Consider the following 22,027-nt stretch of genomic DNA (forward strand, 5'->3'; position numbering starts at 1 on the left):
GGGACAGGTAAGTGCAAAGACCCAAACCCAGTGCAGCGCCCAAGCAGGTGCTCAGGCCCGTGCGCTGAACCCTGACGCTGGGCCTGGACAGCCAGGAGGTGGCAGTCCGCCCGAGGAGGAGGCTTCCCGAGAAGGCAAGGGCAGGGGACCCGGAGAGAAGCCAGTCTCCGAGTGGGGCTGGGGCTCGCCCACCCAAGCTCCGCCTCCCCCAGGCCCAAAATTCTGTGCACTAGGAGGCTCGAACTTAAGAGCTGACAGCGGGAGAAAAAGGAGGAGGGGGTGAGGGCAAGAAATACAAAAGTGATGAAAAGGGAGAAATGGGGAGGAGAGAACGGACATAAAGAAGAACGTTGACAGCCCTGGGAAAGGGGCCGCACTAGAGGTAGGTCGCGAGTCCGAAGAGCTCCGCTCTGCCAGAGCCCCACAAACAATCCCCCGGTGGACCCACTCACCCCAGATGGCGGCGAGTCTGCGGAAAGTTCCTGGGGCAGGGATGGCTCGGTGCTTCTCAGGGTCCCCAGTACTGCACGGGATCTGGCGGCTGGAAGCGACCCCCAGGCCTGGAACCTCAGCCCCAGGCAGCGCCTGGAACGTGCCCCGGCTCCTCCGAGCCCCGGGAGGCGGGAGCGCGCAGGAGCGGCCGGGACGCGCTGCTGGCTCTGGAATGCGCGGCTGCTGGGGACCGCCCCCGGAACGCCCCGGCCCGGGGCCCCGGCAACTCCAGCTCAGCTCCTCCTCCAGCGTCCCCTGCGGGCTGCGTGCGGGGAGAAAGGAACCTGCGAGAGAAAGGAGAGACCAAGGCGTCTCGGGCTCCCCTCCCACCTTGCCACACACTCGCCGCGTAGCCGCGGACAAGTCACTTGGCTTCTCGAGGGTCTCCCCCCTCTGGATTGTAAACCGAGAGGGTTGGCCTAAGATGTGTCCTCCAAGACCTTTCCAGCTATAGAGTAGACATGGGAAAGAAAGTCTAGCAAGTAGGTTTGGACAGAGGAGCCGGGACTCAGATCCTGCTTTGCAACGTCCGAAGTGTAGGGTCCTTCGGTGGCTTTGCCTCTCTGTTTCATTCTCCGTACAGTGGGAAAGGTAACACCTGTCTCCCAGTCCTGTTGTGAGGATTGGTTTAGATGACCAGTGTGAAGCTGGTTGGTTCTCTGCCATAACACGACTTGGAGCATCCTGTTTATTTTGTGATAACAATGAAATAGCCCAATCCAAGGTGATCAAGAGCCCATTAGAATCCAGCATCTGAGAGGCTTCCCACACCACTGTGGGTGGCCCAGCTTCCACGCAGGACAATGCCAATTCTGTACTCTTCTGCCCACTCCATGTCATCCATGGAGTGAGGGGGGACTCCCGTCCCATCTTGGCACCCACACTCTTTAATTCACAGTAGTTTTCTTAATCTTACTCTTCTGAAAAAAGGAGCACAAGCCTTGACTATCAGTGAGACCTTGAGCAGTCTTGGAGCCCAGTAGTGTTTTGGAGGGTTTGGAAAGAGCCATACTGCCTTCCCCAGGCCTAAATTTGATATGGTGTGGGCCCCGAACTTAGAACTTACTCCCTGCTGTTTCCTCTGATTCAGGGATGAGGTCAGCAGAAATGACCTCTAAATCATCATTATCACATGCCAGTTTCTTAAGTGAAGGACAGTGAGGATGAAGGGGATTCACATGAGAAATGATTGGACAAAAACCCTAAGGGCTGTCACCCAACAACATGTTTTATTCAAAAGAGATAGTGTGGGAACGTAAAAACAAGGACAACCCAATTCTGAATAGTTTAATAGAAAACTCTCATTTAATAGTAAAAAAAGATTGAAAGAGGACAATCTTTTTTTTTTTTTTTGAGACGGAGTCTCGCTCTGTTGCCCAGGCTGGAGTGCAGTGGCGTGATCTCGGCTCACTGCAACAGGAGGATAATCTTAATACGATGTTTTCCCTGGTTAGTGAAGGGGATGAGAGTTCCTTTGGGTGGACAACTGGTAACTCCATGTGCCCTGCTGTGAACATTGGCTTCCCTCTGGGACAAGGCAAAAGCTCAGGCCTGGAGCCAGCTGGGTCCTAGTCTCCCTTTCCATTTAGCAATTTATTAGTATCTCTTTAATATCGACTTGCCCTGGGACCCTAAAAGCAAGCCAGAAATAAAGTATGAATCCCCACAGGAGCATACCATGTTAAGTCTGCTGCCTTGGCTGGACTGATTTTGCTAAGAGAGCACTGAAGGGAAGAATCATGGATGCTGTGTTGGGATGTAGGAGCGGGGGAAATAGTCAATTTCAGCAACAAGCTTTTGTTACAGCAAAAGCCAGAAAACAGCTCACAACTTCCTTGGTCCTCTATTACAACCACTCCAAAAAGAAAACCATCAGGACCTGAAAGAAATAAGTAATACTCTCTTAGAGAGCCCCTGATACTGGGGGGCACTTGTACAGAAGAAGTTGTAGTCTAATGACATTGGCTGCCATCAAAACACAGCCTTGGCCAGCGGTGGTGGCTCATGCCTGTAATCCCAGTATTTTGGGAGGCCGAGGCGGGTGGATCACCTGAGGTCAGGAGTTCGAGACCAGCCTGGCCAACATGGTGAAACCCCGTATCTATTAAAAATACAAAAATTAGCCAGGTGTGGTGGGGGGCGCCTGTAATCCCAGCTACTGGAGAGGCTGAGGCAGGAGAATCGCTTGAATCCCGGAAGCAGAGGCTGCAGTGAGCCGAATTGCCCCACTGCACTCCAGCCTAGGCAATAGAGTGGGACCCTGTCTCCAAAAAACAAACAAACAAACAAACCACTGCCTAAAGAGGCCCCCATTAGGATGCAATCCATAGCAAATACCCTCTCTAGGAATCATATCTACACAAGACTTTTTCTTTTCATTTTTCACTTGTACAAATACATTTATTTACTTGTGGGGAATAATATGATATACTGTATTAGAAATCAGAAAACCAGTATTTCGAGTCTGTCACCCAGTAGCCCACCCAAGCTCCATAAAATAGTAAAATGAGACCTATTCCTCACATCTGGTACAATTATGATGAGTAAATATTTTATTCATATACAGCAGACCCCTGAATAACATCCTTCTGTTATAACGTTGATGAGGAAAAACAATTGTTTCCCTGCTTGGACCACTGTCTCTGTGGCGTTTGCATGTCCTCCCCATGTCTTCCTGGGTTTTCTCCAGGTACCCCGGTCGGTTTCCTCCCACGTCCTGAAGATGTGCATGTTAGGCAAACTGCTGTGTCTATGTAGTCCCAGTGTGAATGATTGTGGGTGCGGGTGAGTGTGCTCTGTGATGGGATGGCATCCTGTCCAGGGCTGGTTAACTGCCTTGAGCCCTGAGCTGCTGGGACAGGCTGTGGCCACTGAACTCTAAACTGGAATAAGCGGGTAAATAATTCTCTTCCTTGTTTTTACTAATCTTTCTTAAATGTATGTATGGTTCACAATTATTTCAGTGTTCAATATTGGAAGTGTTTTAGTCTTTATTTAGAAGTTTGGTGGTACTTTTGTTATCAGAAATATGCTGTAGGAACTTAACTCTTCTTTCTGTCCATTTGTCTATGGTAAAATTGGTTTCCTTATATATAGTTTCACTTAAAATCAAAGTGTCCAAAACCTACTGAGGAGGCTGAGTGAGGACTTACTGTATTCCTTTGTTCAAAGCTATTTATTGAATATCTCCTACATGTTCTAGGCACTAAGGAAGACAAATTATCTTTATTTATTGTGCTTACATCTACTGGGAAAATATTCTCTAAAAATAAGTAAGCAAATAAATAAGCAAGATGATACCGGTTTGCGAAACCATGAAGAATATAAAGCAAGATGATGAGAGAGTGATGGAGAGTGTTTTATCATGGAGATTGTAGTTAAACTGAATTTCCTAAATAGTTTATATCATCAATGATTATGTTACTCTGTAATATATCAACTTAAACATAATTTCCAAGGTCTTTAATTAACTGAGAATTTAGATTGATACTAAATCAAGTAAACTGGTGAATAATCTTAGCTGCTTGGATAATTTCTAAGAAAGATAGAATACAAAAACATTGGTCACCAAGCATGATATTGAACACCATTTGCACACCTTTGCGTCTAATTTTTGTATGCTTGAGAGTTGATAAACCTTTGGATTATATTAATGTATATGTTTTATTTTACCACTTAAAGAAATGCAAAAGGGGTCAGCACAGTGACTCATGCCTGTAATCCCAGCACTTTGGGAGGCTGAGGCTGGCGGATCACTTGAGGCCAGGAGTTCGAGACCAGCCAGGCCAACATAGTGAAACCCTGTCTCTGTTTAAAAATACAAAAAATTAGCCAGGAGTGGTGGTGCACATCTGTAACCCCAGCTACTCGGGAGGCTGAGGCAGGAGACTTCCTTGAACCTGGGAGGCAGAGGCTGCAGTGAGCTGAGATTGTGCCACTGCACTCTAGCCTGGATGACACGGCGGGACTCTGTTTCAAAAAACAAAACAAAACAAACAAATATATATATATATCATTTTTATATTTTTAGTAGAGATAGGGTTTCACCATGTTAGCCAGGCTGGTCTCGAACTCCTCACCTCAGGTGATCTGCCTTCCTTGGCCTCCCCAAAGTGCTGGTATTACAGGCATGAGCCACTGCTCCCAGCCTGCTCCATACTTCTTAATTGGCTCAATAATGTTGTTAGAATTTCATTATATATTAAGCCCACATGATGTTTAATAAATAAGTTCTGTCTTCCTTATGTTACTTTTTAAAGTAGATTTGTCTTTGTTTCCATGTCCATAGTATATTCTTACCCTTGAGAAAACACTGACAAAATCCATAACACAGTAGAAGATTTTATTCTCCCCTATTCTGATACAGTTGTTTACTGTAATAAATTAATAGAGCCTTCAATTTAATCAACAAAAGGTGGTTTTTATTTTTCTTCCATGCTTGCCTAAAGACCTATGCTGTAAGCTAAAGAGGTCAACAAAGGACAGCCCCAGAGCCTTGGTGGAAAAGATTTTATCAGATGCTGTTAGCTGGAATAGACTTACAGGCCCAGCCTTATCAGTATTCGCTGACTTCTGACCACAGGTAGACATCTACAGACTGAACCATAGCACTGAATCAGGATTGCTAGGACTATTTCGTCCTGAAGCAAAAAACCATGGAAGTATACTGCTGATCCAAGATTTGTGAGTCAAGAATGAATCACATGAGCCTAACGAGCCAACAAGGGAAATATAATCACGATTATTTGTTTTGGAATATTGTTAGATTGTTTTTAATGTCCCATTTTCTGATGAGTGTAAGAGGAAGTCCTTTCTTCTTGATCTATTGCTAACCCTCATTTTAGCAAACTATGCTTATTGCAAACTGCAATGAAATATTTTTAATGATACCTTGTTCCCACTGGCCCATCAGAATTCGAGAGTAAATATTTTTACTGAATCCTTAGCTATGTAATTATTTGAACAGATTCAACGAATCTGCCATCCTTTTTACCAAGATGTATTGAAAAAATCAATCGTATAATCAAAGCCATCCAAAGAGTTATATTTGAGAATAAATTTCATTTAATCAGCTATAATCACATAACCATTAAAGAGTAAGTGTTGTACTTCCTTTGTGGAAGCAAGGCTATGAAGCCTTCCCAGAAAACTGATCTGGCACCTATTATTTGGCTTACAGGGTTCCAGCATTGTGCTAGTAATGTGTATTAGGTTTCTCTTGCATTGTCATAAAGAAATATCTGAGCCTGGGTAAGTTATAAAAGAGGCTTAACTGGCTCACGATTCTGCGGGCTGTACAGGAAGCATCACTAACAATCATGGCAGAAGGTGAAGCAAGAGTAGGCACGTAACATGGCAAAAGCAAGAGCAAGAAAGAGAGGGGGAAGGTGTCACACACTTTTAAACGACCAGATCTCAAGACAACTCACTATCATGAGCACAGTACCAAGGGGATGGCACTAAACCATTCATGAGAAATCTGCCACTATGATCCAGTCACCTCCAACCAGGTTCCATCTCCAACAGTGGAATTACATTTCAGCATGAAATTTGGGCAGGGACAGCATCCAGACTATATCATAATGCTTACCATCAGGCCAGCAAATTTAGCAAACACTAAGGACCTTGGGAAAAGAGGAAGTCACTCACTTTTAAAGACTGCATATAAAATGAGATAGAAATTAATGTCTTGGCTTTGGTTTTCTGATACTGGAATAAATGAGGAAAGAAGAAAAATTTTAAAATATAAATTATTACCCTAGAAAAATATTCATTTGATGCAAAAGAAAGCAATAAAGGAAGAATAAAAGAGTGAATATACTTGAAAGATGTAAAAACAAAAAGTGAAATAGCAGATGTAAATCCAGCTGTATCAATAATAACATTAAATGCAAATGGATTAAACAGTCCAATCAATAGGCAGTGATTGTCAGATTGGATTTTAAAAATGCAAAGAACAGGATCCAACCTATATTCTCTCTTCAGGAGGCACACTTTAGATTCAAAAATATAAATAGATTGAAAGCAAAAGAAAGGAAAACACACATATATATATATATATATATATATATATATATATATATATACATATATATAATGCAAACAGCAACCATAGGAAAGCTGAAGTAAAAATAGAGATTATAATGGAGCTGAAAAATCCCTATCACTTAATGACATCGTAGCCACTGTAACATGATAGCACAACATATTATTTATGTGTTTGTAGTGATGCTGGTTTAAACAAACCCAATGCATTGCCAGACATATAAAAGTATAGCACATACAATTATGTACGGTACATAATGCTTGATAATAATACTAAATGACTATGTTACTGGTTTTAAAAAAAGAAAGCCAAAGTGGCTATATCAGTAGTAGAAAAAGTAGACTTTTAAAACAAAAAAAGGCCTGGCGCAGTGGTTCATGCCAGCACTTTGGGAGGCTGAGGTGGGCAGATCACTTGAGGCCAGGAGTTCAAGGCCAGCCTGGCCAACATGGCAAAACCCCATCTCTACTAAAAGTACAAAAATTAGCCAGGCATGGTGGTGCATGCCTGTAATCCCAGCTACTCAAGTGACTGAGGCACAAGAATTGCTTGAACTCGGGAGGTGGAGATTGCAGTAAACCGAGATCATGCCACTGCACTCCAGCCTGGGTGACAGAGTGAGACTCTGTCTCAAAAAACAACAACAACAAACGTTACTAGAGATAAAGAGGCACATTTGATAATGTTAAAGAGTTAATCCATCAGGAAATTATAACAATTATAAGTATACGCACTAACAAAAGAGAAAAAATAACATAAAGATTGATAGAATTAAGGGAAGAAGTAGACAATTTAACAACTGTCAAAGATCCCAATACCTAACTTTCAATATTACACAGAACAAACAGGCAGAAGATCAACAAGAAAATAGAAGAATTGAACAATACCATATACACACTAGACCTAAAACACATCTACAGAGTACTCTGCCAAACAACAGAATAATGCATACTTTTCTCACATGTACATAGAATACTATTGAGAATTGGACATATGCCAGGCCATGAAACAAATTGCAATAAATTTAAATAGACTGAAATCTTACAAAGTATATTCTCCAATCATGATAGAGTGAAATCAGAAATCAAGAACAGAAAGAAATTTGGGGTATTAACAAATATATGAAAATAAAACAACATGCTATCAGTGTATCAAAGAAGAAATCACACAAAAAATTATAAAATACTTTAAGATGAATGAAAATGAAGACACAGCTATGGGATGCAGCTAGGGGATGTAGTTAAAACAGCATGTAGAGGAAAATTTATGCCTATAAATGCCTGCATTAAAAAAGAAGACAGATCTCACATCAACAACCTGACCTACCACCTAAGACACTGGAAAAAGAAGAGAAAACTAAACCAAAAGCAATTAGAAGGAAGAAAATAATAAGGATTAGAATGCATATCCACAAAATAGAGAATAGAAAAACACGAAAACCAAGAAAACCAAAAGTTGATTTTTTTAAAAGATCAACAAAATTGACCAACCTTTAACTAGACCGAACAAGAAAGACTGAGATCCAAATTACTAAAAGTAATTTATGAAATTGATGTCAGAAATGGAAATGGGGCCATTACTACTGACCTTTTGGAAATAAAGTGAATTACAAGGAAATACTATTAATAACTCTTTGACAATCAGTTAACTAACTTAGAGGAAGTAGACAATTTCCTAGAAAAGACACAAACTGCCAAAACTCACTCAAGAAGAAACAGAAGACCTGAATAGGCTCACAACAAATGAGAAAATTAAACTGGTAATTGTTTTTAAAAATCCAGGACCAGACAGCTTCACCAGTGAGTTTACTAAACATTTAAAGAAGAATTCACACAAATTCTTCACAAACTCTTCCAAATAACAGAAAAGGAGTGCACACTTCCCAATGTATTTGTGAACCCAGAAAATCTGAGACAGGTCTCAGTTAATTTAGAAAGTTTATTTTGCCAAAGTTGAGGACGCATCCATGACATAGCCTCAGGAAGTCCTGAAGACATGTACCCAAGGTGGTCAGGCATTTTTTTATGCATTTTTAATGCATTTTAGGGAGACATGAGACATCAATCGATATATGTAAGAAGTATATTCAGTCTGGAAAGGCAGGACAACTTGAAGCAAAAGCAGGAAGACTCAAAGCGGGATGGAGCTTCCAGGTCACAGATAGGTGAGACACAAATGGTTGCTTTCTTTTGTGTTTCTTATTAGCCTTTACAAAGGAGGCAATCAAATATGCATCTATGTCAATGAGAAGAGGGATAACTTTGTGGGTTTTTTGTTTTCGTTTTTGTTTAGAGACAGAGTCTTGCTCTGTCACCCAGGCTGGAGTGCAGTGGTGTGATCTCGGCTCACTGCAACCTCTGCCTCCCTGGTTCAAGTGCTTCTTCTGTCTCAGCCTCTCGAGTAGCTGGGACTACAGGTGCACACCACCATGCTCAGCTAATTTTTTGTATTTTTGGTAAAGTAGAGACAGGGTTTCACTATATTAGCCAGGCTGGTCTTGACCTCCTGACTTCAGGTGATCTGCTCGCCTTGGCCTCCCAAAGTGCTGGGATTACAGGCGTGAGCCACCATGCCTAGCAAGGGATAACTTTGAAAAGAATGGGAGGCAGGTTTGCGTTAAGCAGTTTCCAGTTTGAGTTTTCCTTAGTGATTTTGGGGGCCCAAGATATTTTCCTTTCACAGTATTATGCTGATACCAAAATAAGACAAAGATATCACAAGAAAAGAAAACTACAGACCACTGAGTCTTATGAAAATAGTCACAAAAATCTTCAACAAAATACTAACAAATCAAATCCAGAATTATATAATGATTATAAAACATGACCAAGTAGGACTTATCCCAGGAATGCAAGGTTGGTATAACATCCAAAAATCAATGTAATATATCACATCAATAGAATAAAGGGAAAAAAGTTCAAAAGAATAAAGTTGGACTCTTAGAGTAAATCTGCATGACCATACAATAGAATATTACTTAGCAATAAAAAAAAGTACTGATGCAGGCTTCAAGATAGATGGACCCTGAAAACAGTATGCTAAAGAGAAAGAACCCAGTCACAAAGGCCTGTATATTCTATTATTCCATCCATATGAAATATCCAAAACAGGCAAATCAATAGAGATAGAAAGATTAGTGGTTTCCTACTGGTAGGAGTAGTAAAAGGAATGTGGGGTGATGTCTAAAGACTGTGGTATTTCTTTCTGGGGTAATGAAAATCTTCTAAAATTGATTGTAGTGATGGTTGTGTAAATCTGTAAATGCTAAAAGCCATTGAATTATATACTTTAAATGAATTAATTGTATAACATGTGAACTATATCTCAATCTAGTTGAGAATATCTTTGAAATGATACTGGGTATTGAAAATTTAACCCTAGCTCCTTGTGAAATCTCCAATGGAAGCTAATTATCTGGCTGTAATAGTTGCTCAGAAGCATATAGCTCTAGATTTGCTGCCCATACAACAATGAGGCTTCTGTGCAAATGAATTAGGCCAAATATCCTCTAATGAAATCAGTCATCTTTGTGATCACAATTTTTGAAGTTTGTGATTATAGAGGTGGATTGATAAGAAAAATCATCCAGAAATTTGGAAATACACCAAAAGGATGACTACATGTCCTGCTGACATCACACTAGAGCATGACCTAGTGTGCTCTAAAGGACCATCTGACTCTCTTAGGATATGGAACTTTGTTTGATTGACTATTTACTATTAATTGGGGTGCAGACATTTTACAACCCCATAAAGTTAGATGTTAACTTTAGAAAGTTTGATGTGGTACAAATGTGGTTTCTTTGTTGTTTTGGCTTGTACCATCCAGTAAAGATACAAATGATTTCTGTCTCATAGAAAAGATAACCCCAAAGATTATGATTTTATTGCCCTGCAGGTAATTAACCAATTTTGCATCTAACCTATTAATTTTATTTTAACATTGCTTATCATCCTAGTGGTTCCTTCATTAAACATCTAAATAACTTTGATCCATGCTTTCTATGTTTATGTATACAAATTATATTTTTAATATTTCGAGACTATACTTTTTTATTTTTTACTTTTTGTAATGATGGAGTTTTGTCATGTTGCCCAAGCTGGGCTTGAACTCCTGGGCTCAAGCAAACCGCCCACTCTGGCCTCCCAAAGTGCTGGGATTACAGGTATGAGCCACCATACCAGCTGGAAGACTATACTTTGACAAACTATTTGAAGAGAATACAATGCTAAAACAGATTTCAGAGTTCTTGAACTCATGCCATTCTTCCCAACTGCCAAGAATTCCCAGGCAAAAGGAGGTAATGCAAGATCATGTAGTTCAGAATTTTTGGAAATTGAGTTTGAATCCTGGTTCTGGCACTTACGGTGACCTTGGATGAAGTATTTAATGTCTATGAGCCTCTGTTTTCCCTTCCACAAAATGTGAATGCTACTGCCTACCTTAAGCGGCTTCAATGAGGATGAAACAGAATGAAGTGAAATCATGAATGTGAAAGAGCATGTGCCTAGTAAATATTACTTATTTGAATAGATAGTATATATGAATGACATGATCATATATAGGATTTTTCCCTAGGCCCTAAAGTAGAGCCTTCACACTACTTACAATTCTTTCCTTCCTGAATTTTCACTAAATTGAAACACTGCATGTCCAAAACTAAAGGGAAAATTAAAAACAATCTAATCCAAATTCTCCCTTTTACAGATGCAGAAACTGAGGCTCAGGGAGGCTGAGTGACTTGCCAAGGCCACCAGCTGACCATTGTTAGAGCCAGACTATGAACCCAGGACAGCTTGACTACTGAGCCTAAACTCTTTGCCACTCTGCACTAATAATTTTGAGTGGGGTCTGGTTTTATCAAAGTCCTCCCTAAGTTCAAATTTCTGGTTACGATATTTTCCTTTCTATCACCTGCACCTAGGTGCAGAATAAGTGCTCTACTAGTTGAGTGAATGAATAAATAAGTGATAGGATGACAAGAGGTCAACCAAGACTTCTCTTTCCAATTCTGAAGTTGTGCCAAAGGCAAAGTTGTATGCTTGAAAAACTATTGTATTAACTCACAGAGTTCTCCAGAGAAACAGAACCAATTGTGTGTGTGTGTGCGTGTGTGTGTGTGTGTGTGTAGAGAGAGAGAGAGAAAACAAGAAAGAGAGACTGATTCTTAAGGAAGTGGCTTACATGATTGTAAAGGCTAGCAAGTCCAAATTCTGCAGGGTAGCCCAGCAGGCTAGAAACCTAGGGAAGACTTCATGTTGCATCTTGAGTCTGAAAGCAGTTTGCTGGCAGAATTCCCTCTTCCTAGGGAAGGTCTGTCTTTTTCTTAAGGCTTTCAATTGATTGCATGAGGTCCACCGACATTATGGAGGATAATCTGCTTTGCTCAAAGTTCACTGATTTTTTTTTAAGAGGCAAGGTCTTGCTCTGTTACCCAGGCTGGCGTGCAGCAGCACAATCATAGATCATTGCAGCCAAAAACAGAATAGAATTGTAAGACAATAGGATGTTTAGTCTAGAGATGGGAGGACTCATGTAGGCAATGGGGAATCTGAGCAAACCTCTGAAGTATGCCTGGGGCAGAGGAAGCCGAACTAGAATCAGAGAGTGTCAGCTGAGGAGAAGCAAATCTCAGTTCACCCAAAGAAAGAATTTTTTTAAAGAGCTGTCTGAAAGCGGACAGAACAGGCTTTCTTGGGATGTCGTGGGTTCCCTAACACTGGAGGTATGGGAGCAGAGAGATATTGCAGAAGGTTTTCATTGAGATGGTGGAAGACTGGGATATGGGGGCAGGGATTGTGTCACTGGCACAAGGTAAAGGTACTAAACTGGCACTAAGCAGTACTAAACCATGACTTCTAGTCCTGGCTCTGTCACTAGTTTGCTATGTGACCTTGAGGAAGTCCCTTCTTCTTTCTATATCTTCAGATTCCAGAAGTGAAAAGAAGATAGTTCAGTTAAATGTTCTCTGAAGTCACTTGCACCTCCAAAATTTTTTTAAAGCTAAGGCTCAAGGATCTTGAGATTACTACAGTTTTTAATTAAAAGCATACCTGTGTGGGGGTGATCTATTTTGTTTCATTGATGAATCTGTCCTGGCTCAGACATTAGCTTCTCACAGGCCCCTAAACAGCTCAGGTCTTCCCAAAAGTCAGGCAATAAGCACCAGGACTCCTGAAATTACTAGTCTCTCTTCCCCTTTCTTCCTGAAAAAATTCCCAAAGTTCTTTTTGTTCTACAAATTCTTGGGCAAAATGCCTTCTTACTCTTTGGAGGAAGCTCCACTCGCTTGCTAACTCAAAAGAAATAGACTTCTAGCCCGAAAATAAGATGCAGGAATTTTTAATTAAAACTTTTGTATTATGGCTGAAAGACTTCATTGCATTAATGATAAGGAAGGATGGCGAAATGATGAAATTTCTCGAACGTGTGGAATTTGAGATAAAACAAAGTGCTAAGCAGACAGGGAGAAAGAAGAGGAAATGGAAGCGTTCCGTTTTATAGCTTTGAAGTGGAGTGATAATCATATGGTCTCATTAGTGTGGTTATAATTATTTGAATCAATTCTCATGGCTTAATTCCAAAGTGTTCAATTATTACACAGTCATGTAACTAGAGATAATAGAGTGTCTATTACCAGAAGATATCTCTGTTCCATCAGTCTAATTTTTGAAGTAAACTTTGGTCTCAAATATTTATATGCATTTGCCTATATTTTTCCAAAAAGTATTTACTTGAACGAAACACTTATTTAGCACTTATTGTATAGCAAAGATTTTATATGCATTATATTACTTAGTCCTTAAAACAATTCTAGGGTGAAAATGTTATTAACCCCTATTTTACACAACAGAAAACAGAGGCCCAAGAGGATATGTTAACTTTTCTAAGATTACCCAACAGGAAGTAAAAGAACTGATTCTAAATGTCTTGCATCTGAATGACTCTTGAGTTAGGTCCTCTCTGTGCCTCTTTTTCTGCTCATTGAAATCGAGTAATTACTGACCTAGGTAAGGCACAGTGAGATGTACAGACACAATCAGAATTGCAATGCACACTGCATAATGCACAAGCAGAATCAGACAATTAGCTACATGGTTACATGAGAGGGTAGAGTAACTGTGAGAATAAAAGGGAAAAATTATTGTTTTGAAACCTATACAGTGCATCTATATTTAAGACAGTATTAATAAGTTTTACTTATTAACTTTAAGCATGCACTTCAGTTTCATTTTTGCTTCAAAATTCACCCTCTGTGCAGTTCTCCATCCTGCCTTGTGAATGGGAGGTTCATCCGAATATATCTCATCAGTGGGCCTGGTAGCAAACACTGCCAATCCCTGCGCAAATCTCTTAGGCCTTCTCCACCTCAATGTTTCACAGACTTTCAATTGCCAGTATCTGTATCTTTGTGTCTGAGGGCTTTTCCCAGAAACACAGAAGGTTGGTCTGTCAGTCCAAAAGTATCCAGGAATTAACCCTTTTCTCCAGGAGCAGCCCTCAACCAAAGACTTTAGGAGTATAAATACCCCAATTCCCTCACCCTTCGGTGAAATAATTCTGAGAGGTGTGTTTACATTGTTTCCAGATTTTCTCTATGGGACTAGGCTCCAGTCACCCACTATGATAGCTGGCTTAATAACACAATCATACTAGCTGTCTTCGCTTCTTTATTTCACTTCCTTAGTTCCCTACTGGTATACCCTGAGCCTTTGAACCTCTCAAATAAATGACTTGCACTTAAACCCTTACCCCACAATCTGCTTCTGAGGGAAACTAAGATAGATTTCCTTGATGTCTAGCTTTCTGGTGGGCTCATCTAAGAGGGAAGCACCAGCAGGAGCTGAGGTGTTTTGCATTCTACCCCCACCCCCACCCCAGGGGCTGCAAGCCTTGCTCTGTGGCCCAATTCCTGTCAGGGGACCCTCTTCACACAGCTCTGTCTGTCTCCAGAGTCCAGTAACTGCTCCCACCCTTGCCTCTTCAGGCCTCAGGCCATAAACAGCACCCACCTTTACTAACCCTGTGAACTGCAATATTCCTTCCTTTTCATTGCTCTCCACCCCACCTACAATTCCGCAAATAGTTCCTATATTAAACTTTCTTCAAATTATCAATTTTAGCCCACCATCTGTTTCCTGTTAGTACTGTGACTGATTCAGCTGGTTTGATGACTTCTGGGTTTGACCTCAGAGAAGATAGTTGGTTATGGGGACATGTGGGGAGGGCATGAGGCCATGACTAGGACAGTGGAGGGGGCAGAGATGGAAAGAGAAGTATACAGTGTGGCAGAGGTTAACTGTTATGGCGGTGGTAAGGAAAGAACAAAGTATCCCCAAACTTAGCAGCTTAAAATAAACATTGATTATCTTACAGTTTCTGAGGGTCAGAGCCCAGGAATTGCTAACCTGGGTGGTTCTAGCTCAGGGTCTCTCACAAGTTTGCAGTCAGGCTGTCATCTGGATCTGTAATGATCTCTATACTCAAGTGGAGCTGGAGAATCCACCTCTGAGCTCACTCGCTAGTTGCTGGAAGGCCTTAGTTCTCAACAGCTGTGGGCCAGAGGCTTCAGTTTCCTGTCACACAGGCCTTGCTATGGGGTTGCTCACAAAATGGCAGCCTGCTTCTCCGAAACAAATGATACAAGAGAAAGGGTGTGTGTGTGTGTGTGTGTGTGTGTGTGTATGTGTGTGTGTGTGTGTGTGTGTGTGTTTCAGAGAGAGCTCCAGCAAGAGAGGGTCCAACACAGAAGACACAGTCTTTTATAATCTAGTCTCGGAAGTGTCATCCCATCACTTCAACAAAATAAGAGACTGAACAAGTTAGCTTCATTTCTTTTTCTTAAATATAAAAGTGTCTAGTCCTTTCCTGGATGTTTTTATTTTGACCTCAGGGAGAAGAAATAGTCTTGGTAATTTCTGAGGAAATAAACCCCCAGTGGCTGAATTTGGTCACCTGAGAAACAAACTGTCCCCTGGCCCAACAAGGGCCTCCCTGTTGCCTAACTTCATATGCTGTTGGTCACACAGACCAACCCTGGTACACAAGGGTAGAAACACCAGAAGGCAGTGGCCCCTGATGGCCGGCTTGGAGGCTCACTTCCACCAGTGCTCAAGAGTAATAAAATATCCCATTAAACTTCCCTGTGAGGACACGAAGGCTCTCAGATGAGACAGCTGAAAGTCTAAAAGAACTTCCCAGGAATAAATTGTAAGAGGGGCAACAGTGGAAATCCCAATTGTCCAAAACAATTTTTTTAAGAAGCCAACTTAGTGCTGCTCAGAAGTAAAGCTGGAGAGCCTGTGTAACTTTAGACAAATGAATTCCTCTCTCTGAACCTGTTTTCTTACTTGTTAATGAGGGGATTGGCCCATACTCCGTGGCCTAATAACCAATACTTACATAGCACTGATATTACTGACAGCGCCCTGCCCTCTACCCACTTTACTTGTATTAATGCATTTTACCTTCACAGCAAGGGGAGAAGCTACTGTAGAGAGCCCTTGGCCCCATTCCAAACAGGCTGGGCTCTCCCACACCAGCGTTGCCTCAGCCTGAGCTGGAGCACTGAAGATCTGATTAATGTGTTTAGCAACTGACTGACTGGCTCTTTTTCTGGCCTCTTGTGAAATATGCCTTCCTGTGTTGTCATCACAATGCTTTGTGAGTTGGAACAAAATAAGAGACTGAACAAGTTAGCTTCATTTCTTTTTCTTAAATACAAGTGTCTAGTCCTTTCCTGGATGTTTTTATTTTGACTTCAGGGAGAAGAAATAGTCTTGGTAATTTCTGAGGAAATAAACCCCCAGTGGCTGAATTTGGTCAAACTGAGAAACAAACTGTCCCCTGGCCCAACCAGGGCCTCCCTGTTGCCTAACTTCAAGCCGTCCCCTCCCACATGGCAGTCTATGGGCATGAGGAAATCACATAGGCTCTATCTTCAAAATACAGCCAGAATCCGCGTTCCATGGCACTATCTTCTTTTGCTTGGATCACTATTGCAATTTGCTAACTGAGTCCTGATTCTCTCCTTGTCTCTCTACAGTCCATTTCCAAAACGATGTCAGGAATGACCCTTGTAAAATGTAGGTTAGATCACATCACTGCTCTGCTTGAAATCCTGCAATGGTTCCACATTCCCTTCAGAGAAAAATTCAACATCCTTTAAATGCCCTTTGAGATCCTACATGAGTGCACCCCCAGCCCCCATTAACTCTGGGACATCATCCCCTAAACCCCTCCCTCGTGCTCACTCCCTAACAATGACACAGGTCTTGCTGCTCCTCACATACACCTTAGAGACCTTGTTTAGCTCCTTCTGGAAGGCTCTTTCCCCAGATATCCACTGGGCTCTCGCTCTACCTCCTTCAAATCTTTGCTCAAACCTTACCTTTTCAAGAGGGTTACCCTGACCACACAATTCAAAACTGCAATCCTCCCCTCTCCCCCTATTTCTTGTTCTGCCTTCTAAAAGAAGCAACTGCTTAAAGGTGAAAAAGAAAAAAAAATTTTTTTAGTTGCCAGTTTCCATATGGCAGCATGTTCCAGATGGTTTAAAATAGTATTCATCCACTCGACAAATACTAACTGAGGGCTTGCTCTGTGCCAGGCACTGAGTTAGGCAGGAATTCCATCTTCAATTCCACTTTGCCCAATTCAGTGAGCAATACACTGGTGCTCTCCTAGAAGCAAGCCTCGGGGTTGGGTGGTGAATTGTGCAAGAGGGAGGGTGAGAAACAGTCTTTGCTTGGCCAAATTTTAGTCAGGCTTCTGAATCTTCTGTAGGCCCATCTGTGCACTTCCTCATAAAAAGTGGTTTTAGTGGGCCAGGCGTGGTGGCTCACGCCTATAATCCCAGCACTTTGGGCGGCTGAGGAGGATGGATCATGAGGTCAGGAGATCCAGACCATCCTGGCTAACATGGTGAAAACCCATCTCTACTAAAAATACAAAAAAATTAGCTGGCCGCGGTGGCAGGTGCCTGTAGTCCCAGCTACTCGGGAGGCTGAGGCAGGAGAATGGCATGAACCCAGGAGGCGGAGCTTGCAGTGAGCCACTGCAGAGTGCCACTGCACTCCAGCCTGGGCGACAGAGCGAGACTGTCTCAAAAAAAAAAAAAAAAATTCAAAGTTCAGTTCAATTCAAAAGCAAAAACAATTCAAAAGATTTCCCAGAATAAAGGCAGGCCAGCAGTCTTTTGCCATGTTTACACTTGGGAAATTAGCTTTAGCCCTGCCACCACCACATTTCCTGGGCAGGGAGGGCCCCCACAGGGGCTAGCATGGATATTGATGAAACAGGGGACTTCTTTTTTCTTCCCCCTCTGTTCACTTACTATGACTTTTAGATTAGCCTGCAGATAGATTCAACACAGGAAACCCTGTAATTAATATAGTTTTCAAGTAGGAAAGCAAAAGTGAGGAAGGCAGTCAGGGCAGGTGGCCAGCATTGGTGACAGCAGTTCCCCAGGATTCCTAAGCTGTAGAAAACCCTAAGTCTTTGAGGTCAGAGCCCAGATTCGGTCCCCTTCACAAGACCTCATTTGACCAAAGTCTGAGTAACTTCCAGTTTTTTCCATTATTATTGTGGATTTACTCTGAAGGACTCTTTATAAAAATGAAAACCACTTTGGGTTTTTCATACTTGGGATATTTAGGGAGCATTTCTTCCATGTGCTTAGTACTTCATAGCTTACAAAATGCTTTCACAGCCTGGATGATTTTTTATTTTCACCAAGGCAGGGATTATTCTTCTCATTCTATGTGTCTTGAAACAAGACTCTGAGGTGTAGATGTCTTTTTCAAGATCACATAGCTAGAAAGTGCCAAAACTATCCACTCAAATTTGATAATATGCCAGGTGGGCAAAACAGTGGGAAATGGATAGCTCATACACTTACAGTGAGAGTGTAAATTGGCCTAGAATTTCTTTTTCTTTTTTTTTTTTTTGAGACGGAGTCTCGCTCTCTCACCCAGGCTGGAGTGCAGTGGCGCGATCTCAGCTCGCTGCAAGCTCCGCCTCCCGGGTTCACACCATTCTCCTGCCTCAGCCTCTCCGAGTAGCTGGGACTACAGGCGCCCGCCACCACGCCCGGCTAATTTTTTTGTACTTTTAGTAGAGACGGGGTTTCACCGTGGTCTCGATCTCCTGACCTCGTGATCCACCCGCCTCGGCCTCCCAAAGTGCTGGGATTACAAGCGTGAGCCACCGCGCCCAGCCAAATTGGCCTAGAATTTCAAAAGGGCTCATTACCAGTATTTATTAGATGTGGATATCCTTTGATCTGCCAGTTCAACTTTAGGGTCTCTGTATTAGCCTGAGCTCCCCCTAGAAAGCAGAGCTCAAAATGAGATTCTGCAGGCAGGAAGCCAGCATTGAGAAGTGAATGAGGGTGAGTCCAGAGCTGGGAAGAGTGCAAAAGCAACACAAGGCTATATTATCAAGCTGATCACCATTGTGCATAACTAGGACTCGATCCTGCTAGAACCCTGAGCCTTTGAGGATGGAAAGTATCTCATTTATCGCTAGTTCCCTCCCCAGTACCTGGCATGTAGCAGAGACAAGATAATTGGCCACTTAATTATTCAAAATCAGTGCTCTAAAAAGTGTCTGTTTTATGTGGATTCAGCTCAAGTCTGCAGCCTTTCTGTACCTGCAGGCTCTGGGACTTCATTTTAACAGCATAGTCCAGAAAAGGGAATTTAAACTCAGTAGACACTAGTTTATAAACCAGAAAGCCAACGAATTCATTAACTTAAAGAATAACTGCAAATGAGTTGGCTAGTAATATATTTTCTCCTAGGAGCAGATGCCACCTATGAAACTAAATTAGTGCCAGGCTATTGCTTGGTGAACAAGTAATGACTTTTAGGCTCAATTGGTAAAGCGTGACATAAATTGTGAGATTAGCACTGTATAAGCTGAAAAGGTCTATATAAATGTAAGGTATTATTAACATCACCATATTAGAAAATATGCTGGAGGGAGTATACATAGGGGTTATACCTGCAAGCACTAGAGTCAGACAGAAAAGGGTTCTACCTCTATCAAACCTTATAGAGGAGTCACTGCACTTCCCTGTGCCTCAGTTTCCTGCTCTGTAAAATAGAAATAATGATAGCCACATGCTTTTTGGAGCTGTTGTAAGAATTAAATTAGACAATGTATGTAAAGTTTTGACACAGTGTGCTGCACTTAATAAGTGCTCAATAAATGTTTGCTAATAGTATTCAGTTCCCTTTCTTCTCAGTCACCAACTCTAACATCAGACAGGTAATAATACAACACTACTACAATTATAAAAACATAGACCTGGTGGCAGGCAACAGAGGCTCCAGTTTCTGCTAGGCAGTTCTAGGTGGTCATTTTACACACTGGGGAGTCCCAGTTAGGGAAAGGGAGTCAGGCTAGTGGGACCAAGGGATAGCAAAAAGAGCAGATGCACTCTAAGTCTGCCTTTCTTCATGGTGCAGGACACATAGCCCTCCTGTGCAAATAACTCACAATCTTCCTGCACTCAGCTATCACGAGACACATGCAAGTTAGCTCACTGTAACCTTGGAGTTCTCGGTACTGCACAGCACTCTGCAGCCCAAGAACCACCGGATAAAATCTCCAGCAAGCCTTTGTTTCCTTGAAGTCAGCTCCTCTCTGGCTGGTCTGCCCATTGCAACCTTTCAACGTATTTTCATATCTTCTCTAATAAATCTGTATTTCTTTACCTAGAACTGTTGATAAATTATTTTCCCACCCATGTAATACCAGTCTCACGTAGTCGCTGCTCACCCAAGAGGCAGACCTGAGCCTTAGTTTACACATTAGAAAAACGTAGACGCCTACCAATATTGTTCATTCATTGATTTCATTCCCTCCTTTCATACTTACTGAAGGTCCACAATACAGACTTAGACCTAATGCTAACTATGTACTCAAAACCTGCGTGGAGGAACTCACAGCCTAAGTTTCAAATGAGATAATGTATGTGAAAGTTCCCAAAGGCCATTGGCAAGACTCAGAAGACAGTGCTGGTGTGACTCCTGTCTTTCAGTCCCCACGGAGCCCTGTCCCTTTGAGACCTTCCATTTGTCTCCTGGATGCTCGCCTGTTAAGTGGGGCAGAGGAGGCCGTCGTAAATAAGACAAAAGATCAGGCTTCCATTCTGGAAGAAAAGAATAAAAGGAGCTCACTGAGTCCAGACCTAATGGCAGTAAGGGCAACGGACGCTCACAGAAGCGCTGGGGGACGGGCCCAGGGTTGGGGGAGAAAACTGGGATCCCAACTGCGCACGCGCGCTCTGGTTTTCGACGGGAGCAGAGCCGGACGAGGTGGGAAGCCTAACGTCAAAGTCTACGTAGGAAGACGTAGGGAAGGCAGCGAGGAAGGCGCTGGCTCTCGGGTCACGTGATGCGCCGGGAGCGTCATCGCTTCTTTCCTCCCCAAGATGGCGTCTTTGCTGCAGTCGGACCGGGTTCTCTATCTAGTCCAGGGAGAAAAGAAGGTTCGGGCCCCGCTCTCGCAACTCTACTTCTGCCGCTATTGTAGCGAACTGCGCTCGCTGGAATGTGTGTCTCACGAGGTAACGGAGTCGCCCTATAGCGAGTATGTGGGGTGGGGGGTGGGGGGGCGCGGCGTTCATCCTAGTCACTGCCACCGGCGGGCTGGAGCTATTTGCCTTCCTTACTGATTGGTTGTGTCTTCCGTCACTCGGCTTCGCCTGCGATTTAATTTGCTTCTAATCTGTCACTTGGAAAGGAGGAGCAGCCTCGGGTGGGGCCGAGCGGATCTTCTGGTTATAGTGCGGCCTCTGATTGGACAGACTTGACTTAGGGACCGTGTCTGTCTCCGATGGGGCTTGGTAATTGGGTGGACTACGGAGAAAGGTCTGGGGGTGCTTAGTTCAGGCCACTTAAGGGGCGAAAAACTGCCTTTCCAGGATTTATTGCGAGGATGGAGGGAGGCGCAGGCATTCTCATTCACAGTTCTCCCATCCTGAAAGTTCTGCTCCTCTTTTGTCCAGAAACTGGGCCCTTGTCAGGCTGCTTTGCCCTGTTCCTGACTCAGGCCAAGGCCTGCAGCCGGGAAGAGGTTGGGGCGGCGTGAGTTATGTGAAAAGCGCTCAGAATAGAGTATGTCATGTAAGAAGCTGAAAGTGTATTTATGGAGCTAGAGGACAATGCTGTTTTTCCCTGGCACAAGTGGGCGTCCGAAGTTGGATTTTTCAAAAAGAAGACCCCGGCCAGTAAAAAGTCACCAAATAACAAAACCCCAAAACTTCTGCAGCGCTTGGCACATCTTGTTTATTCAGTAAGCTTTAGGGATTTAAAACGGAGTAAGACATAAAATGCGCTGTTTAATAAGCCATAGTCTAGTGAAAAAAAAGCTGATAGTAATAATAGTTGCTGCTTATTCGATACTTGCTATATGTCATGTGCTTTATGTAATCTTCAAACCAATTTAAGTGGATACCTTTTAAAAAAATTTTTTTACAGG

The 22,027-nt window shown here is 42.5% G+C and overlaps 2 protein-coding genes across 3 annotated transcripts in view; one reads left to right on the forward strand and one right to left on the reverse strand.

Annotated features, from left to right (window-relative positions):
* Nucleotides 1–16,129, reverse strand: part of SMIM3 (small integral membrane protein 3) — a 33,889-nt gene extending 17,760 nt beyond the window's left edge. The window contains exon 1 of the mRNA XM_063642695.1: nt 16,006–16,129. The gene's annotated coding sequence lies outside the window, so the exon portion shown is untranslated. The remainder of the gene's footprint in view (nt 1–16,005) is intronic.
* Nucleotides 16,130–18,500: 2,371 nt separating this feature from the next.
* Nucleotides 18,501–22,027, forward strand: part of DCTN4 (dynactin subunit 4) — a 48,361-nt gene continuing 44,834 nt past the window's right edge. Inside the window, exon 1 of one of the 2 annotated variants that reach the window (XM_055285607.2) lies at nt 18,501–21,113. In XM_055285607.2, coding sequence (XP_055141582.1) covers nt 20,979–21,113 — 135 coding nt within the window. In that variant the 5' untranslated portion in view covers nt 18,501–20,978. The remainder of the gene's footprint in view (nt 21,114–22,027) is intronic. The other variant, XM_055285606.2, reaches the window with a different exon arrangement.

Source organism: Symphalangus syndactylus, chromosome 7 (assembly GCF_028878055.3).
Source record: "Symphalangus syndactylus isolate Jambi chromosome 7, NHGRI_mSymSyn1-v2.1_pri, whole genome shotgun sequence".
NCBI lineage: Eukaryota > Metazoa > Chordata > Mammalia > Primates > Hylobatidae > Symphalangus > Symphalangus syndactylus.